The sequence below is a fragment of the Stegodyphus dumicola genome, chromosome 10 (genome assembly GCF_044657685.1).
Source record: "Stegodyphus dumicola isolate Sdum_Otavi_A_Nest chromosome 10, ASM4465768v1".
In the NCBI taxonomy this organism is placed as follows: domain Eukaryota; kingdom Metazoa; phylum Arthropoda; class Arachnida; order Araneae; family Eresidae; genus Stegodyphus; species Stegodyphus dumicola.
The window spans coordinates 122,602,654-122,616,973 of NC_140777.1; the positions used below are offsets into that span (position 1 = coordinate 122,602,654).

General features: G+C 33.7%; 1 protein-coding gene across 2 annotated transcripts in view; it reads left to right on the forward strand.

Moving 5' to 3' along the window:
* Positions 1–14,320, forward strand: part of DCP2 (decapping mRNA 2) — a 105,172-nt gene that overhangs the window by 75,952 nt on the left and 14,900 nt on the right. The window contains exons 10-11 of one of the 2 annotated variants that reach the window (XM_085825474.1): positions 12,724–12,769; positions 14,000–14,079. In XM_085825474.1, the coding sequence (XP_085681600.1) occupies positions 12,724–12,769; positions 14,000–14,052 (99 nt within the window). In that variant the 3' untranslated portion in view covers positions 14,053–14,079. The remainder of the gene's footprint in view (positions 1–12,723; positions 12,770–13,999; positions 14,080–14,320) is intronic. The other variant, XM_035354429.2, reaches the window with a different exon arrangement.

Here is a 14,320-nt window from a genome sequence, read left to right on the forward strand (position 1 = left end):
CTTTCTGCGCATGCGTCAAGTTGACGCATGCACGTAAGACCTTTACGGCTGCGAATAGGCGTGTGCACGTGCGCAAAATACATTTAAGAATGCACATTTAATGTATAACGGACGGTATAAGCTAAGCTAAAATTATCTAATTCAGTTAATGTTGCAGATTGCGCAGCTCCTTAATCTTCTAATTGGATCCGGCTTATTATTTTTTGCAGACTGTTAGAGCAATTTTATAAAAGTAAGCTTGAACTTTCGATTATGTCAAAAAGAATTTCCGATTCTGGAGCTATCAAAGAATCTACAAAGCGAAAGCATGTTCCGATGTCCATCAAACAAAAAGTGGAATTGCTGCAAAAAATGGATAAAGGCATATCCTTTGTTTATCTAAACTTTAACGTTTGTTTATCTAAACTTTGTTCATCTTTAACGCTGCGGGGCGCACAATGAATTGGAAGTTGATCTGTCAGCACTATCCTTATCTTCAGGGCAGATGTTTTTATTTTATTTGGCTTATAATTCCTTACTAAATGTATTATTTCATCTTGATGTACTCCATCTTTGATATGATTTAAATCAAATTTCTCGTCATTATAATTCGCTTCCGATAGCGAAGAAAGTGACAGAGGTTATTGAAAACGAAAAAATTTCGATTGACAAATCAGTCGGTATTCTCGACACAGCAATTATAGGACTTGAACAGCTTGAACTTTGTAACTGAACAAGAAATTATGTCTGTTTATAGAATTAATGAGAATGTATTATCACATAAAAAATGAAACAGCTTAGATTGAAAGAAATGTTTAATAAAGTAAACAAATAAATATTAAGCTTTTTTTTTTTTTTTTTTTTTTTTTTTTTTTTTTTTTTTGTAAATTTTGATACCCTTTAGATCATAATTGTTCTTTATTTCATAAATTACGGTTTCATATTTTTAATTTTATTATTTCTGCATGCCATCTTCTTACCAGATTTAAACTGATGATCTATAATCGGGAAAAATCGATAATCCGGAATCGCTGAAGTCCCGACGAGTCCGGATTAACGACTTTTGACTGTATAAACATTGCATACATTTTGTTTTAAATAAATAGTGCACTAGATGAATTTCCAGTGCACTATTTATTTAGAACTTCATTTAAATGAAAGCAAAATAAACATCGAAAAAATCGCAAATTGAGCAACTCATTCTAGACTATGGAGCAGCGTTCAACAAACATGTAAATTTTACTGCATCCATGGAGGGAAAAAATGACCACTCTAATGACTTTTCTCATTAGGAAAAAGTCAAAGAGGGGCAAAAGTGTGTTGGATCGCATTAGTCTGAAGGCTATATTATGAGAATTTCAGCCAGTTTTAGAAGGTTAACAAGCTCTCTAGTGGTTGCATGCTGATCTTCATCTACAAGTTCTCGCAGCGGGCCTCATCAACATCAGTAGGCCAGCCAGAGCACTCTGCTTCTTGAATGTCATAGTCCTTGTGTTTGAACTTTTGGTACCAAATCTTCACAGTGTCATATGATACAGTATTAGTATTTAAAGCTATATACATGATTTGGTGTCATTCTTTCATTGACATTTTACAACAGAACTGGAAGTAAATGATGGATCTAATCTGGTAGCGGGATAGTTCTATTTCAGACACTTTGTACTTAATGGCAATGATATTTGTTTACAAATTTCACAACACACTGTTCTAAAGCAAGTCTCTTTCTTTCTAATGTCAAAAATCGTTTGACAATGTATGATTAAGCATGGCAACGTTAAACTGTTTGCGCAGATGATACTTGCAGTGGCAGAAAACTTTGTTAAAACCCGATATAAATCATCATCATTCTGAAACTCCTCCATCATATCATGAATTGGATAACACATAAAACGATGTGTTTTGTGGTAATGCATGGCTTTATTTTTCCTCTATTAACTTCTTTGTCGTATGTAATGTATGTAATGTCGTATGTAACACATCTAGCGCATTCAAGTGAAACTTCTGCAGGGCGGCCATAATGCACTTCAAGCGCTCTTCTACATTTGAAAACTTTTAAACCTTTAAAACGCTTTGTAAACATTTTATTGGTTTGTGTTTTTATTTGTTCTAATACGTCCTAGATGGCAGCACAAATCGGGCATTCTAATTGAATTCCCTCCCTCCGAGCTTTATGAATATTCATGCCAGTTTGCATAAGATACATGGCAGTGGAAGATGGCTTTAATGTCTACTCAAAAGGAGAAAAAATGAGGAGTTGTGTCTTTTAGATTATAATGATAGTGATTTATCTGATTCAGATAATGATAGTGAATCACTCTCATCTGTTGAATTTTCAATTACATCATCAGAAAGTGAACATGAACAATATAATCTAACTGATGCAAGAACATGGAACCAGATTTTGTATACGCCTTGTGTTCCGCCAAGATTTTCTTAACCCAGAAAACCCAGAATTACTCAAAATGTTCTTCAAAATGATCCTTCAATGCTTGATTTTTTTTTTAAATTATATTTCGATAAGGATCTGATAAATATTATCATCAAAGAAATGAATAGTCTCTATCAACAGTTCATTAACAGCAACATTCTAAAAGAAAATTCTCGTATATGCAGGTGGAAGTGTACAGATCAGAAAGAAATAAGTGTATTTTTGAATTTGATTTTATTACAAGGCATTGTCCAAATACAGCAGTTAAATGGTACTGGTCCAAAAAACACTTCATTGAGACACCATATTTCGCCAAAGTAATGACAGAAAAAAGATTTTCTCCTCTTATGAAATTTTTACATTTTTCAAACAATAAAGCCACTTCAAATAATGTTCAAAATCCAAAGTTTTAAAAAAAAAAAAAAATTGGAATGTTGCAGAATACCTCAGGAAAAGTTCTCTGGTGCTTATATTCCTACGAGGGATATATGCGTTGATGAAATCTTACTTTTGTACAAGGGTCGTCTGGGCTGGATCCAGTATCTACCTTTAAAACTTGCTAGATTTGGAATCAAATTTTTTTTACTGTGTGAATCAGATACTGGGTATGTTTGGGACTTTATCATTTATACTGGAAAAAATACAGATCTGTGTTTCCCCAGAAAATGCATCTAAGGGAACAAAGGTAGTATTATCTTTAGTAAACCCTCTAGTAGGAAAAGGTTATTGCTTAACTTTAGATAATTTTTATAATAGTCCAAAGATGTCAGACATATTACTAAAGAAAAAAATTTATGTATTTGGCACCTTAAAACCAAACAGAAAAGACATGCCTCCCTTACTATCAGTGAAACTGAAGAAAAATGAAACGGTTGCTTTCGAAAGGGGAAAAGTTCTTGTTTATGAAGTGGAAAGAGAAGAAGTATATCTATTTGATGAGTTCAGTCCATAATAACTTGACAAGTGATATTGAAACAAGAAAAGGAACTGTAAAAAACCAATAATTGTAAAAGATTATAACAAGAAACTGGGAAGAGTGGACTGCCTGGATCAGATGCTGTCAAATTATCCTGCTGTGAGAAATAAGGAGAGATATTTAAAAATATTTTGACATTTATTAGATATGGCCATGTTTAGCTCATATGTTTTGTACAAGAAAAGTGGTGGTAAATTAGATCACTTGTCTTTCAGGCTTGATCTTGTAGACAAAATCATTGGCAAATATTACAAGCCAACAACAAATGCACAGAAAGAGTGTCATTTGAGCAGCTATGATGTATCACGTCTTACGAAAGGCACTTTATAAACCACATTTCACCTACTGCAAATCAGAAAAAACCAAGAAGAAGGTGTTATATTTGTTCCAGAAAAACATTGTTAAAGAAAAAAGTTCACACAGAAACACAATACTATTTTAAAGAATGTGATGTAGGACTATGTATTACCCCATGTTTTAGAGTTTATCATACTGTAAAAAATTTATAAAAAAATGGAGTTATCTATTCAAGAAAAATTATAGAACTAGATTTTGTATATATTTTCCAAAATAATAATCATGTTTTATTTCCTTATAATTTTACTTAATATTCATTTACATTCATTCACTGCGAACGGATGGAAAGTGACAGCTGTACAGAGAAAACAACGCTAAATGCGGCGAAAAACAGAGGTCTGCTGGGGGGGGGGAATTTTTGTGGACAGGAGAGGACAACGAAAGGGTTAATTAATGCCGATGAGGGAAGAGCAAAAATTAGCAACCAGACTAAGAAATGAGGTGTAATTAAAGTTTGATTTCATTTTATATGTAATATAAGAAAGATTTAAATATAGCTAGATATGAGTAGGTTCATGTGAAATTCTAGTATATCTTGAACATAACAATATCGCAGGAGATGAAATGCATTTAGCAAATAGAAGTTCCAAATGATAAATGTTTTCAGATAAATAGAAAAATAACATTACTTGTTGGAATGTCTGTGTACTGATATATGGAAAAATTAATGAAGAGACAGAAGTATCCGTAATGGCATCCCTTAGTAGTTAGTGATATTTCTTACCTGTTTACTGTGTGTAATTGTTCGTTATTTTCAAAAAGAAGATTTAAAAAGTATAATTTTCACAAAATTTCATAAAATTTAAAGGCTGTAAATGCTAGCTATCTGTTTTCAACAATATATTGATAAGCTCAGCTATAGTTTTGAGCATAGCTATGCTTATGAGTGTACAAGGTGGTCATAAAAAAGCTATCCCGATATATGAACCCCTAGCGCCCTATCCACTCAGCCAGTAGGAATGAAATGTCCATTGTTGTTATTTGAAAGTATGCACTCGAGATTGTGATGCTTTAAAACAAATAGAGCTCTTAGCCTTATGGTTAGAGTGGGAAAATATGAAAATTTTTTAAAGGCAACACTCATTTTTTAACCTGCACAAATTAATCAGTATATCGAAAAACCATAAATGGTGTTGAAATGATACACATATGGCAAAAATTGGCGGTATAAAACATTGGGAAAGAAGAGCTTTGTTAAAGACCAATGACAATGCAAGAGAGAAAAAGGGGTAATTACAAATTTTCTTTGTGCCCATCTTAGCAGACAATAACGCATTGCATGTGAGAATTGACCACGATGGTGAATGTAATACCGTATGAGGAATCTGTATAACTTCACATTTTACGCCATCTTTCAGTTCTGACAAATCTCACAAATTTGATGTGTACACCTTAGATTTCAGATAACTCCAGAACCTATCTGATTGAGGTTGGAGAATAGCAATGGCCACGAAATTTACGGAAGATGATTCTTTCTTCAAAGTGATATGGCAGTGCTTGCATGTGGTGATGTGTGGAGGAGCGCACCTTGCATCCACGCAATGTTATTAATGACATTTGGCTGCTGTAGTTCTAGAATTACTAAATTCTGCAACATTGTTGTATACTGAGCACTTGTGATAGAGCACGTTTTCATACCTACATTAGTCACTCTTCGAAGAAGTATGGACCAAGAATGAATGTGCTTGCAATGCCGCATTGCACAGCCACTTAAGCTTCATGTAAAGTGGGAGGTGCCACATCATTAGGATTTTCATCAGCCTATTAAGTGAAGTTCTTGGAGTTTACATCCCCAGTTAAGGAAAAAGACGCCACATCTGTCTGTAATATCTGTAATTAGTCATCTGCTATCTTCATCACATTTGATGAGGGAAAATTCACAGAGTTGACACGCTGTTGCTTGTTTCCAGATTTTAATATCTGGATGCACTAGAATCGGCAGAATAGAACCCAAAATCTTGAAAACTTTTGGTACATCAAAACTGTGGGCAACATTTCGTGCAGTATGCAATGGATCTGCAATTAATTGTATTTACGTACTTCTGCAACAACTTCGAGAGGAACACGTGGTTGCCTGAGTTGTGGTCTATCACATGTGCAACCATTTTTTTTAAATTTGTTTACCAAATCACATACAGTTTTTACGGAACATCGGCCTCGTCGTATAATTTCGCTGATAATGAAACTCGCAGTATTTCGGCAGCATTTTCACATTCAGCTAAAACAGCTTTATCAATTCACCTCATTGTTTCCTTGTAAATGTTATTTTGTTAGCATGTTCGACCATCTGATTGAAGAAGTATTCTTTTCATGCCACTTATTAAAGATTTTCCACAAGGAATGCTTTGTGTGTGGTGTTCTGTGGATGGTGCTTCTGCTGCCTATTCCTGGGAATTATGCAAAGTGCATCACTGTGCCTCCTCTATGTGTTTTCATTTGGTCCTTTACGATGTGTTTCTTTGCAAATGTTTTACATCTGCAATTTTCATTATAAGTATATCTTCTAATGCCATGTATGGTGTTTCAATGCACTTATCAGTTTGTGCAGGAGAAAAGGGGGTATTGTTGCTTGAAAATTTTGAAAATATTTTCACTATAACCATCATTGTTTTTAAATATCACAATTTCAAGTGAATACTTTCAAATAACAATATCTGAAGTTTCATTTCTCTTGGTTGAGCAGGGATTCATTTATCAGGGAAGTGTTCCTTATGACCACCGTGTATTTAAATAGCTGTGCATATCAATATGTTTCTGTACATTTTAGCTACAGGTATAATACATATATCTATATAGTTATACTATATAGCTATAGTTATATATTTAAATATACAGGAAACATAACTTTTGAATGTTTCGTGGTCGCCCCCAGAATATTAAATTTGTGAAATCATATGAGATAATCTGAAACTGTGAAATTTTTTATATTTTAATAATTGTTGTACCTCCTGCATAGTATCCTTAAATTAAAAAATTTGTTAATGTGAATTTCATCTACTAGAAGCGGTTTTGGCTTTCACACATTCTACTCTTTCACAATTTGCTATTTTGCACATTTTTAAAAATTCAGTTTTTTAATGATTTTTGTAGATGTTTCAAAATTTGTTCTCTTCCATGCATTCTAAGTTGATAAGAGTGGTGCATCACCAGAGTTCTTTTTTAGATTCAAAATTCTTGGAGAAATATACAGAAAACATAACTTTTGAATAAGTCATGTTTAGCAATAAATGTTAATGAACATATTAATAATGAATAGTTGTGCAAACATTTTTAAAGATTTCATTTCATACCAGCAGTTAAACAATATTGTAAAGATAAAAATTTACAATTTAAAGCATTATTAATTTTAGGCAGTGCTCCAGGACACCCAAAATCTCTGCAGAATTTATACCTGGAAATCAACATTGTGTTTCTTTTTCCCAGTACTGTACTCAAACTATCAAAGCAACTGGCAAGGAAGGTGCATCTATGGGCTGAAATAAAAGAGTCAACAGTAAAAGCTTCCTGGAAACAATCGTGTACACAAATGATGAGTGATTTCATAAATTCTGAAGACACTCAGGATACTATGACAGATGAAATAGTTAGCTTAATGTTGTTGTTACTTATGCTCACTTGTCTGACAGTAGCATCAGACCAAGCCCACGAAATTCCTCATGGCAAGGAGTGCAAATTTTACGTCTGTCACCTTGAGCACCTTACAGGTGACAGTGCAATTTAGCTCAGTTCCGCCCCCCAGTTTTGATGGAGAGCACTCCGGGGTAGATGGGTCTGAGGTTCTCCCAGCCCCCTTCCCTTCCACCAAACCACATGAAAGGATTTTCAACTCACTGCATATTTAGAGTGCAATCATGCTGCACCGACACTATACATTTACAAACAGCCATGCCAAAACAGCCTCTGGTATTCAAAACCGGGCCCTTCGGCACGGCAGTCAGTGACGCTAGCCACTATGTCGGTTGGGTAGTAATGAGCTAAACTTGAATGTCAACAATGAAAATGGTAATGCATTGATTGAGTTTCACTCTATCTCTATCAAATGAATACTTACTTAATTCAGCAACAACAGCTAAATGAAATGCATTGTGAAAGGGAGGAAGAAGAAGCTGATGGGTAGAATTCAACTAGCTATTGGTATGGCTAACTTTGTATGGAAAACACCTGAAAGTCCTTTAACACCTCCCATTAACTAAATTATGTGTACTAATGATAAAATATATTAAAATAAAACTTTTACCGTAATTTTGCACGTATAGTCCGCAGACACGATTTTATATAAAAAAATTTCAAAAATCGTCAGATAGTATGTACCACCGGATAGTCCGCGGGCTATACGTCCAAAATTACGTTTTTTTAATACGGCAATATTAATGTATTTTATAAACAAAGAACTAAGTATGAATAGAAAAAAGTACTTACTAATATACCTTCAGAAATAAAACGCTAAATACAACTAAAAAACAGTGCTTACTAATTAATCATATATTAATTAATCACACATTCTACTACATTCACGAAAACCTTCAAAGTCCGATTCATCGGTATCAGAATTAAACAGTTCTAATATATTTTCGGGAAGAGTGTCCAAAAGTTCATTTTCAGCATCACTATCTTCACTGTCAGTGATTTCCTCGCTTTCACTAACAATCCTGGCTTTTATAAATCCCGATCGGATGATTGACACTTTAACACTTTTCCAGGATTTATCGACCCATTCGGCAACTTAAGTGTATGAAGCGCATCTCATATTTCCTGCTTTATGAAAATATGTAAACCTTCCGACATCCAGATCTCCCAGCAAGCACGTACGTGGGACTTGAAACTTTTGTTCCCGCTAATATCCAGAGGCTGCAGGATTTTTGTTAAACCTCCTAGAATAATGTTAAGTTCAGCACCGATGTTTTTTTTTTTTTTTTTAGCTTCCGCCTTTACACTGTCTTTTATGTGTGCCCTCATGGAATCCATAATTAGTACTCCTTTGGAATTGAAAAAGGCACCTTCTCTCTTCTTCCAAACTTCTTGAAACCAATTGACCATAATGTCCTCGTTGCACCAACCCTTTTCATTGCATCGTATTACGATGCTTCGAGGAAAATTTTCCTTGGGAATTGTTTTTCTCTTAAAGATTAAGAGCGGCTTCAACTTTGTGCCGTCAGCACAGCAGGCGAGCATCACTGTGAATTGGGTGTGCTGTGAATTCTTTTCTTGACCAGTTGTTGTTATTGATATTGTTTTCACTCCACAAGTATCGGCGGTGCGATTCGGTGGCCAATTAAGTGTTAATGGAACTTTGTCCATATTTATTATATTTTTTAGGGAATACTTCCCTTCTGCAATAACTTTCCTTGTAAACTGAAGGAAAGAAGCTTTTTTTTTCATCTACGTTGTCCGGAACAGCCTGACACATTGTCGTTCTGCTGCGAACTCTCAAGTTTTTACTACGCATGAAGCGGTAAACCCAATTTATTCCTCCCTTGAAATCCATTATCTGCATCTCTTCTGCCATACTCTTTGCTCGGAGACGCATTTTAACTGTTGAAATGGAGCGTCCAGCATTTCTTTCGTCGAGAACCCATCTCATTAAATTTTCCTCTAAAGCTGTCCATTTTACTTTTCCGTGCTGATTGGATCACTTTCTTCCTATGCTTTTTAACACATCCTTTTGTTTGCACCAATTTCTCACCGCTTTCTCATCCACTTCAAAATAGCGGCCCGCTTCTCTATTTCCATCTTTTTCAGCTTTCTCAACTACCTTGAGTTTAAACTCAGCAGTAAAACTCTGCCAATGTTTCATCAACATTATTGAAGATGAAAGGCAAAATACTGTGCTATCCTCGTGATAAGTGGTAACGAAATGTGACCTTTGACCCCACTCACTCGGTGTTGCCAAAGCACGCTCTAAGTAAACGAATCGCGCTTTTTTTTCGTACTCCAGGTACTTGCTACTAAGGCTTCTAAAACGCATATAAACGCTTCCTTGACGCATCAACTACTTTCCCCCCTCCTGGCAATTGCACTAAAGCAGTGCGAAGGGTACTGGGATACAAGACTCTGGTTGCGCTAAGTGAGTGCTCATATCCCGACATCGCTTGATGCGTCAGCCTGGATTTTAGGAGCTCTACTTGCTACTACTCATTCGTTCTGTACTATGCTGTATGGTTTACTATCGATACAATACATACGAAAGTTTTCTTGGAATCTTGCGCTTTTTACTTCCTTGTACGAAGTAAAAAGGAAGTATTGTAATCGCGAAAAGTTTCAGGCAGCATATTTCAACAAAAATATCCATTTTGACCGCTATCGAATGCAATTTAATGATGTTTTTGCGTGATATCTGTAGGTAAGGACAGAATAAAATACTCTTTTCCTTCAAAAAAATTATAAAACTGCTTTAAAATTAATTTGAAGAGAATTTTTCGTGGCGTCTGTCCGAACGTACGTACGTACGTGCGTATCTCGCATAACTCAAAAATGAGTAGCCTCAGAACGTTGAAATTTTGTATATAGGACTGCTATAACATATAGATATGCACCTCGTATTTTGGTTGCAATCAGCCGCACCAAACATATATAAATATATTTATATATATATCCACTCTGTTACCCGGCTCATTGATCTCAGTTTCTTTACCCTTATATGTTTGTAAATTGTACATTTTTTGCTTTAAAAATGATTGAATTATGTTGTTTTTATCTTCTGGTTAAGGTTTTTATGGCTTTAGTAAATGTGTATGCAATATTTTTAGAAGTATCAACAATTTTAAAGTTGTTTAAGTGCCGCTAATCCTTTTTTTTTATGGCGGCCATTGATTGTTTACATTTTAAACAGCGGACTAGTGGATTTGTTGCCAATCTAGAGAAAATTAGCTTCGCAACAACAAAGATAATGCCTTCATTTATTATTGCCAATTAAATCATGCTTAATCCTTCCTGGAATTTTTTCGAGGAAATAAGTGTTTAAGATTTACTTCATAACTTTTAATGTAGATATTTTGAGTTTTTATGTATTTTTGCCTTGTTGCGAAGTGAGAACTGAATTAATTAAATGAGAAATATTCAATCGTCTGTGAAAAACTGTTTCTTTTTTGTTTTGTTTGCTTAATTTCTTTTATACATCATTCTTGCTTTATTATAGTATTTGAATAGAACATGTGGCAATGATTAGATAATTCTATTCTTTAAATGATATAAATTTTGTGCATTATAAGTTATACAGTCAAAAGTCGTTAATTCGGACACCCATAATCCGGAATGATCTATAATTCGGACCTCAAAGCTAAAAACTTTCTGCGCATGCGCTGCTTTGACGCTTCCACACAGGCGTTTAAGCGTGCGCGTAAGACCTTTACGACTGCGCATTTGCGTGCGCACAAGCGCAGAATACGTTTTCGCTGCGCGTTTAATGTATAACGGACGGTATAAGCTAAAATTATTTAATTGTCTATTTCAGTTAATGTTGATGATTGCGTTGTTCCTTAATCTTCGAATTGGATCCGTCTTATTATTTTTTGCAGACTGTAAGAGCAATTTTATAAAAGTAAGTTTGAACTTTCGATTATGTCAAATAGAATTTCCGATGTTGGAGCTCCCAAAGGATCTACGAAAATGAAAGTATGTTTCGATGTCCATCGAACAAAAAATGGATAAAGGCATATCCTTTGTTTATCTAACCGTTCGGAAATCTGTTTATCAATTTCACGCTGCTCTGCGCGGGAGGGGGGGGGGGCGTGGCGGCGCGCAATGAACTGGAAGTTGATCTGTCAACATTATGGTTATCTTCAGGGCAGATGTTTTTATTTTATTCGGCTTATAATTCCTTATTAAATGTAGTATTTCATCTCAATGTACTTCGTCTTTGATATGATTTAAATCAAATTCCTCGTCATTATAAATATCACGAATACAAATCAAATAGTTTTCTGGTTGCAATTTTCTAATTTCGGCTATGCATAATGTATGCTTTACGCATGCGCGCGTTGAAAGAAATGTTTAATAAAGTAAACAAATAAATATTAAGCTTTTTTTTTTTTTTTTTTTTTTGTGTGTGTGTGTGTGTGTAAATTTTGATACCTTTTAGATCATAATTGCTCATTATTTTATAAATTACGGTTTCATATTTTTAATTTAATAATTTCTGCATGCCATATTACCAGATTTAAACTGATGATCGATAATCCGGAATCACCGAAGTCCCGATGAGTCCGGATTAAAGACTTTTGACTGTAATATGAAAGAAATATATAAGTTAACTCTTACATTATTATTGGATTATATAGCAGTTAACTTAGTTTTCATTGTATAATTATTATATAAGTTAACTGTCATATAATTATTAATACTGTTAAGTGAATCTAGTGCCGGAGTGTCGCTATGGTAAACAAATACTAGAGTGAATTTTAAAGAATGCATTTATTCTATTGTGGTTTATGCGCAGTCGGCGAAGTAGATTTAATTCAATCCAATAAGTTTAAATGAAATGCGAGAAAAAATGCGTATAATTTAATATTCCGTACAAGGAAGTCATGTGGTGTACACATCAGATTTTTTTATATTTGATCATCGGCAGTTCACGACAGCGTGTTTTTTAAATTTCAATGATTTTAACCGTGAACAACCAGCGTATTATCCACACTGTTGGATAGTCTGCAACTTCAAAAATTCGCATTTTAAACACAGATAGTCTGCGGACTATACGCGTAAAATTATGGTAATTTTTATTTTTTTAACATCCTTCTACTTTCAAACATTCAACATTTTCACACAGTTTCAGAAACCAGTTATGTGCAAAAGTTGAGGGCTGCCTCTGCAAAGAGTTGTATTAAAATTTTTCTATCTGTTTCAAATAACTTTTTATTCCTGCCTATTATATATGAATATAATTCCGTATACATTTTATGTACGTACTCAATGCACTTAACTCGTTTTTTGTTGTTTTTGTTTTTTAATTTTATTTATTATTGTATGCTGTTCCATATTCTTTCAGGAGAGGCCAGCAACTCATTCAAAGCACAACAGAAATCTTTTTGGTGGTGAGTATCAGTTTCACATTTATACGTTTTAAACATTTATACATTCTTGTTAATTTATACCGTATTTAAAATTTCATTGTATAGCATTTGCATTAAATAATATATTTTAATAATATATATTAAATAATATATTCAAGACGTCAATTTGTCTAGCATGTATTAAATAATAAATTGTTGTCTTTGTATTGGGTAATTATTGCTTCAACCTAAATTTATTTGCGTCAATCTAAATACTTGTTTTTAAAATCCCTAATATTTGTTTATTTATAGATTGTAATATTTCATATTTCTGCAAACATCTGTGTTATGAAATTTTTTTGTCTGTGTGTTTTTCTTTCTCCATTGTAATGTTATGTAAGCTTTTTAATATTTCTGTAATTATCAGTATGTCAAAATATCTTTTAGAAGTTTTTACGCTCTTCTAAACATGAATGAAAAACTAAAAATTAATTCATTAATTAATCAAAGAACATCAGGTGTACCAGCAAATATTTGCTATTTATTTCCCAGTCAGAAATTATATGAACCTGAACATGTAACATATTAAGATTATCAAAAAGAAACCAGGCATGGGAGACAATATTTTGAAAACTAATTTCTTGTGTATCCTGTTTAGATTTCCCTTGCATTTATGTACTGATCATAATACTTGCATCATGTTTGAATTACTTGTTTGGAAGGCTTTTAATTGGAATGCATTTACTGCTGTATGATTTATCCTGAAAGCCTTCTTTGGTCATGACAGAGAACAGGGATCTCCCCTATCTCTGTAACTTAAAGCTACAGGTTTGTCAGTGGGGAATTCAAATTTCTAATATCAATGAGGCCAAGAAAATTTTATCTATTAGTAGAAACTATTGATATTTTTTCCCTAATGAAGGAAATTTAGTACCAAGAATTCGTCCTATTAGATCAAATAATAAGTACAAGATTTTGTTGTGTTGTTTTGAGACATTTAAAAGTAAATGTTTTTTGGCAGAAGAACTCAATAGAGAAAGGAGAATTGGGTGCTTGACTGCAAAACTGCATCAGGCTATAGTCGGCTGAAAATGGAACAGTGTGGCGAAACGGAATTTGTGGTGATCCTTCATACTTTGAACCATATATATATATATAAATTCTGGACTGAAATCTAAATTAAAAGATTACTATATTAGATCCTTAAACGACTATGATGGTAGATGCAGGAAGCATGATGGTTAAAAGATATTTACAAAATTTATTTTCCAGTTATGATGAATATATTGGAATCCATGCTTAAATGTGGACTGGAACTACTTTGAAAATGATGGGTAAAAGATATAATTCAAGTAAGCTCTCAGAATTAAGCTTTATTCTATCCTGCCCCCTTCCTCCCTCCTTTTTTTTGAGTAATAAAAGGCTAATGTCAAAATATTTTATTTCATATTATGCTGTAATATTTTATCAAGGGTCACTCTGAAATTTTTTAGATACACATAGGTTTTTAAAGTTATACTTCCAAAATTTTAGGAGTGTTCAAAGTAGTCTTCTCCAGTATCAATATACTTCTTTAGGCAAATTTTCTAAAGA